This window comes from Lynx rufus, unplaced genomic scaffold, assembly GCF_022079265.1.
Source record: "Lynx rufus isolate CCGP_SWC_20201006 ecotype Redwood Valley unplaced genomic scaffold, mLynRuf1.p SCAF_6, whole genome shotgun sequence".
Classification (NCBI taxonomy): domain Eukaryota; kingdom Metazoa; phylum Chordata; class Mammalia; order Carnivora; family Felidae; genus Lynx; species Lynx rufus.
The window spans coordinates 40,994,902-41,012,806 of NW_025814878.1; the positions used below are offsets into that span (position 1 = coordinate 40,994,902).

The following is a 17,905-nucleotide window of genomic DNA, read 5'->3' on the forward strand; positions in this document are numbered from 1 at the left end:
CAGACCTATATTATACCATTACCACTTCCACCAAGGAAATCCCAAAAAGAAAGATTGGCACAATGATCAGATAAAGTGACTTTGGAACTAGCATCTTGAATGGGCTTATTTAAACAAATACCAAAAGACACAGAAAATTAAAGAGATGACACTGAAATTCCATCAAAGTATCTGTTAAGCAACCTGACCTGTGAGAGGTGCTATAATCAAGGTCGTAATTCGATGCCTTCAGATTTGCTTTCCTCACTCTCCTCATCCAGCTTGTCTCTAAGGAAGCTGTAGTGACCTTGCAAATCGTCCCCCATGCAGAGAAGACTGGGTGCTGAAATCTCTTTCCAGTCCTGACACGAAGGAATGCGGATGCGTTTGACGTCTTCCTTTCCAGGAATGAAGCCAAAGAGTTTCTGTATGCGCTTCATGATGAGGAGCCGCGAATGCTGTTCTGCAGCTTGTTCAAAGAGCTCCCTCTCGTTGCGGAGGTGGTTGGTCCAGTACCAGTGCTGCCGAGAGGGGAGGGGGGAGCAGCACGTCGCCAAGCAGCGGGACACTAGGATAGCGACGGTTGCCAAGGTGATCAAAATCCAGCCCAGCATCTTCACATAATCGTTTAAAAGAAAAACAGCATCAATTTGGGAATATTCGAGGGACAATCATAGCAATGGGGATTTCTACAAAACTGGGGGTAAGAAGTAAACTGTGGGTAAGAAGCTTGTTTTCCTAGTCTTTGAAATATGAACAAGGTGCTGATCACTTGGTATGGATACAGGTGCGATGGAGAGAATAAGCCCACCCATTTCAATTTGGTTTTTGGATCACAAAGGATATTGACCAGTTAGCTTGGAATGGATTATAACTACTGTTCTTAAAGTGACACCTGCTATAACCCACCAATTACTCTTGTGGAAGGTACCTAAACTACATCTTTTGGCTTTAGCTGAACTTTTCCCCCCCAACCATTAGGAACAGGCTCAACATCTTTGGGTGCTTAATAACTATTTGATAATGATGGTGATGAAAATGATGATATGATAGATAATAATAGTAGCTTCCTACATGCCTTCGTAATAACGTGCTAACATGTATTCATTGACATTTCTTCCTGAGTTGCTCTTTTCTTTTATTTTTTGTGACCAAGGAAGACTCATGTCCCTAAATGTAAAGCATCTTATTATTTTCCTTTTCATTTCCCTCCTCCTTTAAGTAGTTATTTGCTGACCAGTTTTATGATTCATTTTTGAAATATACTTTGAAAGGAAAATTAACAATATTTCATCTGCAATTATTTAGTTTCCTCTTTTAATGACTGACATAAATGGCTGTTTTCTAGTCTTATTTTTTTTAAATTTTCTTTTTTTTTTTTAATGTTTATTTCTGAGACAGAGAGACAGAGCATGAGTGGGGGAGGGACAGAGAGAGAGAGGGAGACACAGAATCTGAAGCAGGCTCCAGGCTCTGAGCTGTCAGCACAGAGCCCGATGTGGGGCTCGAACTCACAGACCGTGAGATCACGACCTGAGCCGAAGTCGGACGCTCAACCGACTGAGCCACCCAGGCGCCCCTGTTTTCTAGTCTTAGAACCCTTTTTTTTTAAGTATTCTTTTTTCAATAGTTAGTGATTATTCTATAAAGTGAGAGAGGCAAGTTCCATACGTGTAGGGAAGCCAGCAGTAGGCAGCTTCCCAGCCACAGTCTCGGAGGTGAAGGTCTCTCCCACAGCTTGTGATTCACCGGTAGTCCTGGAATTACCAGTGTGAGCACAGCGGGATAGCTGCGCTCAGTGGAGGCTAAAACCTACAAAGTGACACTTAGGGCAGTTTAATTTAATAGAGGCCAGCATGGTGGAGGAAAGGGCATCTGAGATGCCCATTAATTCATTAGCTATCATTTATTGAGTCCCAGGTTGACCTCACACCATGTTCTCTATACATGGTGCTTGGTTATAGGGACTCAGATGTGAATAATTTAAGTTATGTTCATCCTTTCCACAGTCTTTAAGTCTAAAGAGGGAGACAAAATAGCAAGCCAAGAAATATGGTAAAATGTGATCATTTTTGATATCAGTAAGCATGATGGGACAGAAGTGAATTCACTTAAGGAAGAGGAGTACCAGGGAATACTTCCCAGAGGAGATGATGCTCAGACTTAAACATTAAAGAGGAGTTCACCAGATGCAAGAAGTTAAGGAGAGCTCTAAGAAGAGAGGAAGAAAAGTAAGAGCATGAAGAGTTGGGAGAACCTCAGGAAGTTTGTCCTCACGGGGTCATAGGAGTCATGTGGAAAAGTGGTCAGGAGCCAGACATTGAAGGACCTTGTATTCATGACAAGAATTTGGATTTGTGATTGGGCTTGTAGAAAATCATTGAAGAATTTTATATGGCAGATGGGGTGGGGCTCATCATTCAGTCTGCATTTAGAAAGATAATTTTGACATGGTTGTAGAAGATCACCTGAAATTTGGTAAAACTGTCAGGAAGCTATTCTAGAATAAAGTATGGGCAGAGAAGGGGTTTGAAGTTAATATGATCTTGTTGGTCATCTCAGAATAATGAAACTTATAGTGTATATTCCTCAAATGAGACTGAAGTTCAAGGTAGTTGTGAAAGGCAACCTGGTGAAATGGAAACGGTATGACCTTTGAATATCTCTATCAGTCATTTATTAGCTCTGTGAACTTACAAAAGTTACATGAACTCTTTGAGCGTTGGTTTCCTCGTCTGTAAAATGGAGTTGATTAAACCTTTCTCTTAAGATTATGAGGGTTATAATTAAATAGCAAATATTTATACAGTATATGAGAAGCACCTCAATAAATATTAGTTTTGTTGCTGCTGGTCCAAGAAATCCACTGGCTGATGGCACTCAAAACTATACAACTGTGTCTTATCACAGAAGTCCTTGCATGCATTAAATAAGATATTGTCACTTTAAGAAGATCTTACCAGTGTATATTACATCTTAGTTTTTCTTGAGCAAGAACATTTTTTAAAGTTAGAATTCCCCCATTGATTATTTGACCTCTCACCTGCCTTCACACAGTTCCTCTGGCTGACCTTTAGGGCCAGCATAAAAGGTTGAGACAGAGATACCTTAATGGGATATCTAACTTTGCTTAAATCAGGACATAGGCAACACTTGAGTATTCTGTGTGTCGATAGTAATTTTTTTCAACAAAATAGCATTATCACTTCCTAAATTTCAATAACTAAAAAGTGATGGGTCAAAAAATGTGTATGCCTTTGCAATAAGTAGTTTAAAAATAATTTATTTCAATTTTATTTCACTGGTTTGAAAATGTGTTTTTCCCCCCCAAATCCCTTGCAGAGAGTAATTTATGCCAATTACTCTTTCTGTACGGACAGAATGCACTCTTACACTTCTTAAGTTTAAGCTGTAAGTGCCGTGGATTTAGGCCTTTTCCCTACCTCACTCCACCCCCTCGCATAAATTTGTCTAAGGACATTACATTTAGAACTATCACTGGAACTTATTTTCGTCATAATTAAGCTTCCTATAGTTTTAGGCAAACTGTTAATATGTAGAATGAATATTTAAGAACGTGTATATGCAGAAAGAATTAAATAATATACTATATAGTAATAATAATTTTAATAACAATGTCTAAAATTTATTATATTTAATATCGATTCTGGACACCATACTGAGTGCTTTACATGTATGCACTCATTTATTACTCAATCCAACTTTATGTGGTAGATCCTACCAGTATCCCCGTTTTACAGCTGAGAAAAGTGAGGCATGGGTAAGTTAGATAACTTGCTTAAGGTTCTGCAGGTTGATAAATGGCAAAGCAAGACTCAAAAACAGATCTGCTGACTCCAAAGCCCAACATCCTAACTATATCAAATAGCCACTCAGTAGAAATCACTTCGATGAATAGCATCTGGTTTGCATTTTATATTCAGACAATATCAGAAGCGGTAGGAATGTGAAGTGTGTCCAGTGACTAGTTAAGATGGGATAGCATAGCATCAGGAACTTACTTGTGACTGGTATCTGTGCAGAAGAGCTACTTCATCTCTCACTTGGATCATGTCAGATGGAGTTGATTTGCAACATGGAAACCCAGCTAGGATCTGTTCCCGTCTGCTGGCACTGACATTGTCAAATACCGCGTAATGGTCCACAGATGCGAATTCACTTGCCGCACATTCATAGTAGGTGCCTGTCAGCAGGGTTGCCGCCAGCCACGTTAACGGAGCAACAAGTGCCCTCCCAGTGATGCTGAAGAACCTGAGGCAAGCCAGCTTGCGCTCCAAGAGGCTGATTCTCCGGCGTGGAGGAGCACAGCTGCAGCAGTATTCACGGCTCATTGTCCACATCTGGCTTCTCAGGGCATAGCCAGCAACCAGAAGGAGCAAGGCTGGAATGAGTAGAAAAGCAGAACCATAGTAGAAATTTTTCCCAACCTGGCAAGGACATTTGAATGTGAAAGAAGAGAACAGCTGTTGCCCACCAATAGTCGAAGCAGCAATTAAAGAATTGATAAATGTTCCACTTCTCTGCAGGGAAGACACAATATTGTTGAGAGTCGGGCTCATCGTCGGGAAGCTCTTACACGAATCAGCTTCCGGCCCTTTCTGATCATTAGACTCCACCAGCTATAACCGTTTTATGGGACCTTACTGGTTTAACTGGCTGTGTCAAGCAACCCAATATCCTCAAACATGTTTAAAGGATTCAGGCATCTTTCCTTATGTACTTTGTGAATCCTGAGCTAATAAATGTACTTCAGATTACAGCCGGAAGAAACTAGAGAGATTCATCTGGTACGAGTGACAGGGAAAACTACTTCAGTGTATCTTCCCACTAAAAAGAGAATGGCCTGCTTGCACAGCAACTGCTGCCATCTTTCCATGTGCTGCCTTGATCAGCACCGGCAAATAGGGCAGTGGCAGCAAAACGGAGAACATTCTTACCCTGTACTAGACCAGGAGTTAGTTACCATAAAATTATGACAAAAGGCGTAACAGAACTTACCAAATAATAGAGACACCCAAAATTTAGGGCTGTCTGGAACATCCATAACCTATGAGTTCTTCCAGAACATCCCAAAAGCTTTTCCCAAAAGAAGAACAAGTCTTGGGTACCCCTAAAGTCAAATTGCAACAAAGCTAACTTTCTAACTTTGCATAAAAAATGTGTTTGTATGCACAGAATCTAATATAATAATGTGTTGCTTTATAAGCTAAGTTGCAAATTTGTTTATAAGGTATCTTTTTGTTACATGAAAATGTGATAGGTATTAATAAAATTATATACCTATAAAAAGAAATTAAATGATCAAATATGTAAGGTGTCTTCTATATTTATTTCAGCAGCAAATATTTATTGTATAACTTCTATGTAAAAGGCATTGGACTAGGCTTGGTTGGGCTAATAAAAAATGAATAAGAAATAAATTTCTTTTTTCAAACTCTCAACTGGATATGGTTAATTACATAATTAGTGAATTGGAACATAATGCTGAGGAATTCACCCAAAGTACAGTATTAAAAGATAAAGAAATAAAATAATATATTTTAAAATCCAATTCAAGGAAAAGGAAACAGAGGATAGATTAAGCAACTCCATAATAGGAGTTCCAGCAGGGAAAAATGAGGGGATAGGCAGAGAAATACTATTTGAAGAGAAGTGACTGAGAATTTTGTAAAATCAAAGAAAGTTCCCACATCAGAAGAGTGTTAGATGTTCTGAGCAGTGTAAATAAAGACAAATCCACATATAAATACATCATAGTAAAACTTCAGACTGTGAAAAATGAAGAGATATTATTAAAAGCTACCATAAAGAAGAGGTACGTAAGCCACAAAAGAATGACAGTAGACGGACAATAGATTTCCCACTGACAACAGTAGAGACCAGAAGGCAGTTGTCTTCAGGCTGTATGGTTTTGTTTGTCTTCAGGCTGTATGGTCTTTAATTTTCATTTTATTTCTTTTGAGAGAGAGAGGAAAAAAAAAATGAGTGGGGGAGGGGCAGAGAGAGAAGGAGAAAGAGAGGATCCCAAGCAGGCTCTGCACTGTTAGCACAGAGCCCTACACGGAGCTTGATCCCACCAACTGTGAGATCATGACCTGAGCTGAAATCGATTAGTGGGATGCTTTACCGACTGAGCCACCCAGGCGCCCCTCACACAAAAAAAAATTTTAAAGAGCTAACAATTACTGTGTGCTTGCTACATGCCAGTCACTGTTTTAAGAACTATGATGAGGTGCTAATATTAGCCTTAACTTGTTTACAGATGAGATAACTGAGGTGTTATGAGATTAAGGAAATTGTGCAGGGTCACACAGAGATGACAGAAGAACCAGGAGTAGGTCCCCGGTGGTCTGGCATGCTCCTAACAACCACACCGAAGCTGGAGCAAACTCACCTCCAGACTGATTAAAAAATAGAGTCACACTGCTTGCAAGTGACACCTAAAACTTGACTGCACACAAAGCTTGAAAACTAGAGGTATTGAAATATATATAGCTGGGAATCATAATATAAGGCAAAACTGTGTCAGAAGAGCTCATTTTGAACACCCCATCATAATAAAAGGAACAATCCATTATGAAGATATAACAATTGCCAATTTGTAGGTCTGTGACTGCATAACTTTGAAATACATAAAGCAAAAACTGATCGAGTTATAAGGAGAATTCTTTTTGACATTTTAAACATAGTTTTGTAAGAAATGATTAAACATTAGGATATAAAAGATGTGAAGAACAAGTCAGCTTTATCTAAGATATATGTAGTATTCCACTACAGTATTTTCATTCTATTTCATTATTAATGTCTAATAACAAAGAAACAGATTAATAAGCCACAGAAATAGAATGCTCTAGACTAGGGGTTGATCATGTATGGCTCAGAGACTAAAGTGGCCCACTGCCTGTTTTCTATGGTTTGTGAGCTAAGAATGGTTTCCACATCTTTAACTTGGTTGGGAAAAAAAAAAGTTCAGTATTTTGTGACCCGTGAAATTCAAGAAATTCAAATCTCTGTATTTAAAAATAAAGTTTTATTCGCAAAAGGGCACACCTATTCCTGAATTGTCTGTGGCTGCTTTCTCACCACAATAGCAGAGTTGAGTGGTTGTGACAGAGTCCATATGTCTGTAAAACTTAAAATATCCTCTCCCTGGCCCTTTACAGAAGAAGTTTGCTGACCTCAGCTATAAGAAGCTGGGAAAATAAATTCACTAGAGTGGCAGCTATGGACCTGGATAAATCCTAAGGAGTAACTGGAAGGGAAAATGCAAGCTATAGAGTACGTGCAGTATAAGACATTTTGTAAAGTTTTAAAACAAAATGATTCCACATAGTCTTTGTGGTTACTAACGTATGTAGAATTTAAAAACATGTATAGGAATGACAAATATCAAGTTCTTCATAGCAGAACTGAGAAGGACAGAATAGAATTAAGGAGGGTACTGGATATTTCAACTGTATTAGTATTGCTTTATTGCTGAAAATAAAGCCTAAAGTATAAATAGCAACTTATTCGGTAGAGCTCGGTAGTATGAACCGCGTCTTCCTTATGTTTATAATTTCATATTTTAAAAGTCCATTTAATAGAGCATGTGGGAAGTGAGGAAGTAGAAAAGGAAATTGTAGACCACTCTTTCAGGCAACATTGTAAGAAAGGATGAATGAAGCATGGATTGATAAGAAGTCACTATCGAGGTATCAAAGTCTTGCTGTAAAGGAGTTTGTTGATGACACACTCTTAAGCCTTATTGTTTACAGTTGAAAGAACTAATGACTTCATCAACAGTACCTGTGTGTAACTTGTCAATGATTGTGAATGATTACATCTGTGAGTAATCATTTTTCTTCTGGGCTTTCTAACCAAATGGTCTTTTTTTTTTCTTTTTAAGATAGCTTGCCGTCACCTGTCTATCCAACATATAAAATGTCTACTCCTTGGGGCACCTGGGTGGCTCAGTCAAATGTCCAACTTCGGCTCCGCCCACATCGGGCTCTGTGCTGACAGCTCAGAGCCTGGAGCCTGCTTCAGATTCTGTGTCTCCCTCTCCCCCGCTCTCTCTCTCTCTCTCTCTTTCAAAAACAAATTAAAGCATAAATTAAAAAAAAAAAAAAACAAATATAACCTCTACACTTTCTTCTATTTAAGTGAAGACTGACAGAAAGAAGGAGCCTGTGGCACATCAAGCTTCCTTGGATCATAAGAGCCGCTGAAGGCTAGTGGGTTTCACAGTCTGAAAACCAGCAAACTGGTGTCCCAGCACCACAGGCTGCAGCTGTATTTGTGCAGATTGTGCTCACATACGGGAACCCCAGGCAGGGACTGCTTCCTTAAGCCCTATGGTCCTGACCTAAGACGCAGGAGGGAGGGGAACGTCAATCAGTCTGGAGGAAGAGCTGGCTTTTCCTAATGCACCCATCATGTCCTGAATTATCATGGTGGCCCTGATGTCACCATACCACAGCCATTAGAGTTTAGTGAAATTGATTCCAGGACCACTACTCCCCACCTACCAAATACACAGGGCTTTTCTCGGTTTTTCTTGGAACCCAGAACTACCCCCACAGTAGGCTCAGCAACATTCTCTCATCACACCTTAGCAGCTTTTGTGAGTCTGCCTCTAAAACCTTTGCTCTAGTATAATGGGAGTGTGTGCAATAGAAAAAATTTTTGATTTGGAGTCAGCAAATTTAGCCCAAATCCCTCTTTGTTGCCTACCACCCAGCCAACTTTGAACAAATTTCTCAACATGACTTTTAGATTCTTATCCTATAAAATGGTAATGATTACAGTACTGACTACTTCACAGATGGTAATTGAATCAAAATGAGATAAAATGAAAACCATGTTATAAATCGTAAACTTTATATAAATATAAGGTGTCATGAATCTGCCACTGAAAAGCACCCTCCCACACACACACCACCACCCAGCAAAACTGACTTTTCCTGAGAATGGAGTCATGAAACATAGGCAGTAATGGAAATACCTTAAATATTGGAGAATTCCATTCAAAACGCTCACCTACAAGAAAAATCTATAGTAATTAGTGTTTATATGGTGCATTATAATGTGTTTTATAGCACACATTATCTCTTTGATTCTCCGATTGTTCTGTGAGATGGGCATTATTATTGCCATTTTGCAAATGTGGAAACTGAGCCACAGAGCAATAAAATGGCTTGTCCAAGGTCGCACAGCCAGTAAATGGTAAAACCGCAGCTTAGTCTGAGCCTTCCAAAGTCTCCTAGCTCTTTCAACTACACCACACTCTTTCAAAGTATTGAGTAGTCTGTCACGGCATAGCAAGAATTTTCTAGAACACATAGGGCCAATTAACTCAGATGGTAAAGATGGGAGAAGTAGGAAACTACTTTCTTAAACTGAGTTTTATGCTTCTATTTCTGGAAGAGTTCTTATCCTCCACACCCTGCAGTTGTCAAGATGAGGGAGTTTCTTGTTTTAACTTTAAAGGTCTATACTCCTGCATAAATAAAGAGAGCCTTCAATAGCTAACATCTCAGGGACTATCAAAAGAAAGCTAAGGGCTTGCTTTCTCTGTCAGAAATATTATACATTATTAAACTGTAGAACACTCATTATGAGCAACAGTTTTATGAAAAAATACCAATACCCCAAATCTATCATTCTTTAAAACTGCTGCTTATGAAAACAAAAATACCAGATACATTTGAATTTTGAATCACACAAGATGGGGTCTGTGATACTCATTAGAGTCATTGATTATTACATTTGAACCCAAGACATAGTAGGTACAGATTGCTGATCCTGTCTCGAATTCACACAACAATCAATACAAAGACTGAATAATGCTAACATTTAGATTTATCTTGGATTGGGAAGGTTTCTGTTTGTGATTTTAGAACAATGTGTTGGCATGAGAGCAAAACACCACTCTTATATTCCCTTGGGCTAAAGAATTTTCAGTAGCTGGTGTTTCTGATCTGACTTCCCACTATCAGCTTTTATGTCTCTAGATTACAATTTGTCCTCACAAGTGAAGCAGTATTTGATCGGTGGCAAGGGACGTGCCTACAAGACAGTGCTGCTTGTGATTGTTTTCCTCTTCAGTTCAGCAAAGAGCAACAGCAGGGGAGTGCAGAAGTAGCACTCTTGTCTCAAAGCAAAAAGGAACTTGCGGAAACAAAAGGACGGAGATTGATACACCTGTAAGATAAAAGCCAAAGAAAAGAAATCGAAGATCACATCCTTCATCTCTCAAGCACAATGTCTCGCCCTGCACACAGAAGACCAGAATACCATAAAATAGTAAGATCTTTTTATAAACATTCTCAAAGAGGCTTTTCTTCTACTTCGAAGAAAATATTTTCTTCAGTGATTTCTGATTTATTTTAAAAAGTGACACTATAGACAGACTTTTTTCAGTGGGAGCAAGGGAGTGTTTAGTGGGTTGGATCATAAATGATACCTCTGGGAATAGTACAGTGATCAGTGATCTCTAACACTTTATAACAGAATCTATTCTTTATGCATATTTTAGGGTTTTCCTTTCTGACTAATTAGATCTATAAAGTGCCAAATGTATCTTCTGTCTCTGATGGAAAATATGAAAAGATTAAGCAATTCTTTGTATTTCATACTTAGAATTCTTTGTATTTCATACTTCACGAACTGGCAAGTGAAATGTATATAAAATAGTTGATTACGTGTTAAATTAACAGGAATAGATCAGCAAGAAACTCAGTATTAAAAGATTATTGCTTTTGGAAATATATTTCCTTGTTTTAAATGTAAGTATCTACCATCATAATTTTGTATGTGCTACTGTTCTTTCTGTATATTCCAAGCTCAGAGTTATTTTTAAAACTTATTTACAGATTATATTTGGAAAAATATTCCTCTTTAATCCTCTATTAGGCATTTAGAAGTTACAGAAGTGAAAATTTATCATTACACTTAAAGCTCTTTTAATTATTTCAGGAAACTGATGAGCATTGGATAAAATTGAGGAATCTCAGTTATGGGTACTTGGAGTTGTATGATTAACTGGCACACCCCAGTTGGGAATGCCTGCAGCTGCCCCCTTTGGCATTCTGGGATCCTGACTGATTTTTATGTGGGGCTCTGAAATACGAAAAGATATTGTAGATTTCACACTGCACCTAAATCCCTTCATTTATATATCAGCTAAAACATACTTTTATCCTGACATCTCCAAAGCCTCAAATAACTAATGGTGTTCTATTTTTCGTATGTGAAAATGACTGTCTTTATTGTTTTATAAACTGTGAAGACAAATTTTATGTTGACCTTTTCTGTGATCAGTAGTATGGATTTGAGACCCTCCCGGACATGTAGTTCAAGGTTCAGCCTTTTACTAGGAAGCGGGATGGAGAAAACTGGCCCTCATGGGTATTGAACTTGAAACCCAGCTGCAAGTACAGTGTAGTTAGTACTCACCCATCAGAGTAAGAGAGAAAGAGAAAGAAGAAAATGCCATGATTTCAGGTTGGCCATAATTATAAATGAGCACAATGCTACGGCTCTGGCATGTAAATAGGGTATAATTTTATTTCCTTTTACCTCTTTTTCAAATTCTTCTGTTTTATTGCTGGTAGCAACAAATACATTATCAGTCTTTCTGTCTCTCTTGCCTTCACTGGTGCCCATTTTTATGCTGTGTTATTACCACATAGCAGTAATTGATCTTCTGTGGTGGCTCCTTACATTAGGAAGATATTTCATGTATAATTTACAGACATTTTTTATAGTGGATGATTAGGTTTTTAAAATTAAATAAGAACAGAACAAAAATTGAATATATTGTGACCCTTCAGTGATTTTGTTTAACAATATTTTTGTTAAAATCACTTGCTTTACATTTCTTGTTTTCTACTGGAAATATTAATGTACTTATTATTTTATTACACCTGACTCATATATGTATTAGTCCTTGATGTGATGTTGATTAATATATCTAACATATATTCTACAGACACTTAGGACATTTTAACTTATGTTTTCAATATGGACACAATTTTTCACTACAACTATTTAGGTTCTATCCATTTACAACTTATTTAGTTATAACAAATATTCATTCTGATTAAAGAAACATTTCTTGTGATATAAACCCACATATAAAGAAGGAGATTCTGGTGGTATTGGGCAAATTTTGTAAGTATTTGGATCAAAATTATATCATGTTTTACAGAAGCTACTTTGTTGAATAAACAATTTTATTGATTTGTTGAGCCATTTCTGCCTGTGCCTTAAAAAAAAAAATGAATGTATCTTATCAGATCTTATCTTACCCTCCACGTTAGGCTACCCAAGATACCTAGGTCTAGAGGTAAAGACGCCTCTTCTAACCTGGAATTCACATTTAGCTTTCCGTGATAATACCAGATTATGCACAAAATAAGATTATTTCCAACAGTGGTTCTCCCTACCTCTCTCTCTCACCCACTTCTACTTCAAATAGGTCTCTTGTGCACCTGAGAAATCATCACTACGTCCAAGTGGAGCCTGTAGTCTCGGGCTCCTCCCTGGCTCCCAGTTGATGGCTGGTTGGGCAAGTCATTCCCTCCTCTGTAGGACTGAGAGCTTTGGAATTGATTATCTCTAATACCTCCATCCCTTACTTAGATAGTATTCAAGAGCAGAAGCAAAACCGAGAGACTTCTTTAAATGGATTGACTGAGATTTGTGTGCTCTGTTTCCCCTATTTTCTACCTGCCTATACTAAACCAAACCTAAATTATTCTTAGTTGTCATTCTCATATTTACTTCACTCTGAAAATAGGACATATTTTGGAGTTCTATTAGGAAAGTACAAATTCTCCTTTTTTCACTGTGTAAAGAAAATAACATCTCACAAATTTGCTGCTCTAGTTGGGTTCCTGCTGATGGTCTCCTTGGCAGATCTGGAACCCATTAGGGATTGTGCAGATTCATGAGAAGACTCACCCAATTAATTATTCCTTCCAACTGAAACATGGTCAGCCAATACCAAAGCCCATTCTAGAACAACAGAAATTTATACTAGCAATTATTTTTTTTAAAAACTTCCTCCATGAAAATACAGTGCAAGTTATAGAATGTAAGCAATAGATGCATAGATTTTTCCTGTTCAGAAATGTATTTTATTTTATAGCTCTTTTTCTCATCAGCAATGTATCCAGATATAGATACAACTCACTCTCAAAAGTCAAAATGGTTGCAATAATTAGTAGGAGGGTAGAAAAAAATGAACAGATGATCTCAAAGACTGCTTCCATTGGAAAATTTTATTAAAAAAAATAGAGTAGCATGTCGTCCTTAGCTTTGCCTATAAAGTAAAACTAATTCTTTTTTCTCTAGAACAAAGATCTCTTTGTCCTCACCTATGGAGCTCTGGTTGCCCAACTGTGTAAAGATTATGAAAAAGATGAAGATGTGAATAAATATTTAGATAAAATGTAAGTAGAAGTCTTGTATTCTCATAGAATGTGCACTTTTTTCTTAACATCCTCTGCCTTTTGTCCACCTGTAAAGACTTTGCTTGCTCCGCTTTCCCAGCTCTAATATTTCAACAAATCACATTTTAAAGCTGAACATAATTTCTAACAACTGCCATTTGGGTTGTCATAAAGCATAATGTAACAGGAAGGAAACTTTTTTCTATGAAAGTCAAGCATGGAACATTTTCTTTTTAATTAGAAATCATTTCTTTGCTAGTCACGTATAAGCAAGGGTATGGTAAAACTAAGATTGTTCTTTCAACAATGTGATTGGTCATCAAATTTGATTCTTTCCAGAAGTCTTTTGTTCTAATAAAATCCTTCTAACATATAAATATATGCTTATATAAGTATAGACCATGTATGGAAGGATATGCAAAAAATTAATAATGGCGATCACCTGAGAGAACTTGGAGACAGGGATTATGGGTAGAAGAGAGGTTTATTTTTTTCCTATGTAGTGTTTTCATTGTTTGAATGCTTATACCATTGTTATGCTTTATTTAAAAATATATTAAAGGGAGAAACCCACTTCTTCCTTTTAAAACAAAGTCCATTCTCCTTGTCTTCATTAATGGAGATTCCTTCTGTACAAATTCAGCCTTTAATTTTCTCAGAATAATTATATGACCATCAGATTATTGCTCAATAATAAAATATCTTTCAATATTTTTGGAACCTCTTAATTATGGATCCTGAAAAGGACTCTAACTGGGCAGTGACTGGAAAACCTGTCCTAAATAGAAGATTTAGTTAGAAAGGTTGAAGGGGAAATCCAGCCTAGTTGAGCATTTTAGGGCTTCTAAAAAGGGCTCGTTGTGTTTTGAGGTGGAAAACAAAAAAGACAACATAAAGGAAAGCTTGAAAGGCTTTTTTTTTTTTTGGAACCATGGTTTCCCTCCTTTCTATGCTTATTCTTTTTCTATTGGAAAGCTCTTTTTTATTGTTTTGTGTTTATTTTGGTTCACATAACTTATTTTTCATTTCTTTTTAATTAGTCAGGAGTACTTCCCAAGATAGTGTCTGTAATAGTGGGAGTTGCTTAACCTATTTACATTTAAGTCATACTTCAACACGTGATACGGTATTTCTGGAGTACACATCATTTTATGTTGCTTATGTTAAATTTACATTGTTTTGTGAAACAGATATAGAAAATGAAGAAACTCATTTGGCTGACTAAAAAAAACATACCTTGATTAGCACTTGGGTGCACAGTTTACCAAATATGAAATATGAATGAAATATTGAAGAATAAACTCTGAGAGTCTGTGGAAAGGCATTGCCTTAAGTAAAGCAATAATTCACATTTGGATTTCTTTAATAGCTTCTGCTGAAAACATCTGACATTTTTAACTCAATATATAAACTATCTACAGAAACATACACTTTGATCAAAGCAAGATGTGTGTGTGTGTAGTGTGTATGTATTTGTGTGTGTTATATGTGTATGTGTGTAGTTTGTATCTATGTGTGTGGTATGTATATATGTGCATGTGTATAGTGTGTATATATGTGTGTAATATATATATATATACGTGTGTGTGTGTGTGTATACACTTACTGTGCTGACTGTAACATTTTGGCCTTCTATCACCCCTCCCTGTCCAAGGCTGTGGATATGCATAGAGATTAGAAAACGCTGGAAACATTTTTTTAAACGCAGTACAACCATTTCTGTAAAGTATATATTCTGTTCTTCAAAAGTTTTTTTTAGTGCGAACTTTCTAGCTAGAATCACAAAACAGTTTTCTCAGAAGGCAAGTAAGCCAAATTGAATATTTCTATCTACTGAGAAATATAGAGTGTCTCATAGACTTAGTGAATTAGTAAGCACTCTGACATTAAATCTGTCTCCCCCAACCACCCAGTTACCTATTATCCCCCCCCCCAACTTTTAGGCCCCATGGAACAGATATTCCCTTTACACACCATGCTGTCTTTATCTTGGTGGGCCTTCTATTGTTGTGTTCAAATCATTTCACTTGTCTACGTACATGTGGTTGTGAAATTAAAAGACCAATTTTGTGCCTATTGGTTAGTAAAAGCAGCCTATTCCTTCTTATTTCCACCCATAAGGTCATATTTCCTCAGCTAGATAGAAAGTTCTCAGGTCTATCTTGTTGAAGGTGTCTGCTCAGCCACATACTCAGCTATATTATGACATCTCAATAAGATGCTTTCAAAACTGTACTTGAGATACTACCCAATCTATTCATGGTAGGGTAGAGCTAACAGATAATATACTTTCTCCCAAGTCCCATAGGTTCAGTTTCCCTAGAATGAAAAATGAATTTTCTGAACATCACTTTATTTTCTTTTTGCCAAATTTCAGAGTTCTAACTGCAGAAACCTATGCTGGCAACAAAAATTGATTTTACTTTTCCCTTCTTCCTCTCCTTCCAGAGCCCATCCTGGATATGCCTGTTCCCTTACCATGATAACTCTGCTAGGAGAAGAATGAACATCTAAGTACCATACCTGTAGCAGACAACAAGTTAGCTAGATCCTCGTTGGTTCCATCACCAGCTAGTGATGAGAAAGTTGCCAGTAAGAAACACTAGGCTACAAACACCAACTTCCCTTAACTTTAATCTACACTGTCAAATTTGGGCCAGACATACCTCTTCAGTCTTCTCTGTTTATAGGAAACTAGTTAATATTTCCCAGATAAGTGCTTTGTGCTTCTGTGGTCTGTAAGGCAAATAAAGAGCCTACTGTGAAATAGCCATTAGACTTGTCAAGTTTGCTTTACTTTGTTATCCATTTATGCAAGTGCTAAACCGATGACTCCATTCTCAAACATTGATAGAATTCACTACTTAAATATTATTTTCAGACCACACTCTTTCCTTGACCACAGGGGATATGGCATTGGAACACGGCTGGTGGAAGATTTTTTGGCTCGATCTTGTGTAAGAAGATGCCACAGTTACTCAGAAATTACAGACATAATTGCCCAGGTAAATGCATTTTTTGCCCTTTCAATATGTTTTGAGAAGCTTTGATTTGTCCTCAGTTCTGTGGTTTTCTTCCCTGATTAGATAGGTTCTATCTGTATTCATCACTAGGTGCTAAGAGATTCTGATCGAAAAGAATTTTATTTTGGCACAGGGATAAAGCTATTGTGAACAGAGATAAATGCTTTTAGGCATTTAAGCATCTATAGATTTTTCTGAACACGTGGTGTGTGTGGAGTGTATGTCCCACACTGGGAAAAATGTTTTGAGAGGTAAACAGAAAGGGAATGTAATAAGGCAACCTCATAATATGCATGCCCCAAATCAATTCCTTTGTATAATCATTTTAGTGCATGGAGGAAGTGGTCTTTGGCTGTCTTATAGAATATTGTTGCAGCCATTTTATTTCCAAAGCAATGTTTTCCCAAGAGAAAAATAAAATTCCTAAGAACCTTTGCAGACCTGATACATGAGAGACAACTTGGAATCACCCAAGACTAGCTCAAATCTCTTAGATATAAGACGATATGGGAAATGCATCCTTAGCCAGAATCCCTTTAATCTGGAAGCCTATGGCTATTAACCTAGGGTTGTTCATTTGTGGGATACATGGAAAGAATACATGGGTATCAGATATTTGTAAGGTTCACCTCTGGGTTCTCACAACAGACCTGTGAATTCAGCCTCGTTCTTTTCTCTCCCAATCCTTAATATTATTGTACATTGTCATACTGACTCTTCATGTGAGTGGCAATAATAGTTTTACATAGTGCTTTGTAATTCTACATGCAGTTTTACGTATTTTTTTTTTTGTCTTTCACACTTACATTATCCGTATGAAGTAAGCAGAGTGGGAGTTATTCCCATTTTCCAGATAAGAAAACGGAGTTCCAGAAAGAATATGACAAAAATTGAAGATTAGTATATATTTAAAAAATGTAGGCATTCAAAAAACACAATCCAAATAAAAGATTTTTCCCACTTCTTGTTATAATTACTCTCATTATTTCATGGCTAGTGATCATGTGGTTGAAACTGAAACCCAGGTCTTCCAGTCTCAGTGTGGTGAGTTTATCACACAACTAAACAGTTTAAAAAATTCCCTTTCCATGTTTGCAGAATATAACTAAAGTGATAAAGCAGTAGTTAGAAAAATAAAATAACTTTTCACTAGGGCAAATGTATGGGCAATCCTACAAAAATACTAGATGTTTTAATGGAAAATATTTGCACTATATAAATGTAGATGGTTGTGTTCTATTTCTGTAAGAATGCCATTGGAATTTTGATGAGGATTGCATTGCAAGAACAGATCACTTTGGATAGTATGGACATTTTAACAATATTAAATCTTCCAATCTGTGAACATGGGCTGTCATTCCATTTGTTTGTGTTTTGTTTGATTTCTTTCATCAATGCAAGTCTTTCACCTCCTTCAGTTCATTCCTGGGTATTTTATCCTTT

At 37.1% G+C, this 17,905-nt stretch overlaps 2 protein-coding genes across 3 annotated transcripts in view; one reads left to right on the forward strand and one right to left on the reverse strand.

Annotated features, from left to right (window-relative positions):
* Nucleotides 1–206: 206 nt before the first annotated feature.
* On the reverse strand, nt 207–12,916 carry CALHM4 (calcium homeostasis modulator family member 4). 2 transcript variants are annotated; one of them, XM_047102834.1, is made up of 3 exons: nt 12,858–12,916; nt 4,002–4,068; nt 207–593 (listed from the first exon to the last, which is right to left on the reverse strand). In XM_047102834.1, the coding sequence occupies exons 1-3, from the start codon at nt 12,914–12,916 to the stop codon at nt 207–209; spliced, it is 513 nt and encodes a 170-aa protein (XP_046958790.1). The 2 variants fall into 2 exon arrangements, with proteins under 2 accessions (XP_046958790.1, XP_046958789.1); XM_047102833.1 differs by lacking the exon at nt 12,858–12,916 and having other exon boundaries at nt 4,002–4,559.
* TRAPPC3L (trafficking protein particle complex subunit 3L) overlaps nt 10,246–17,905 on the forward strand; it is a 39,097-nt gene continuing 31,437 nt past the window's right edge. Inside the window, exons 1-3 of the mRNA XM_047102836.1 lie at nt 10,246–10,287; nt 13,342–13,439; nt 16,345–16,444. Coding sequence (XP_046958792.1) covers nt 10,246–10,287; nt 13,342–13,439; nt 16,345–16,444 — 240 coding nt within the window. The remainder of the gene's footprint in view (nt 10,288–13,341; nt 13,440–16,344; nt 16,445–17,905) is intronic.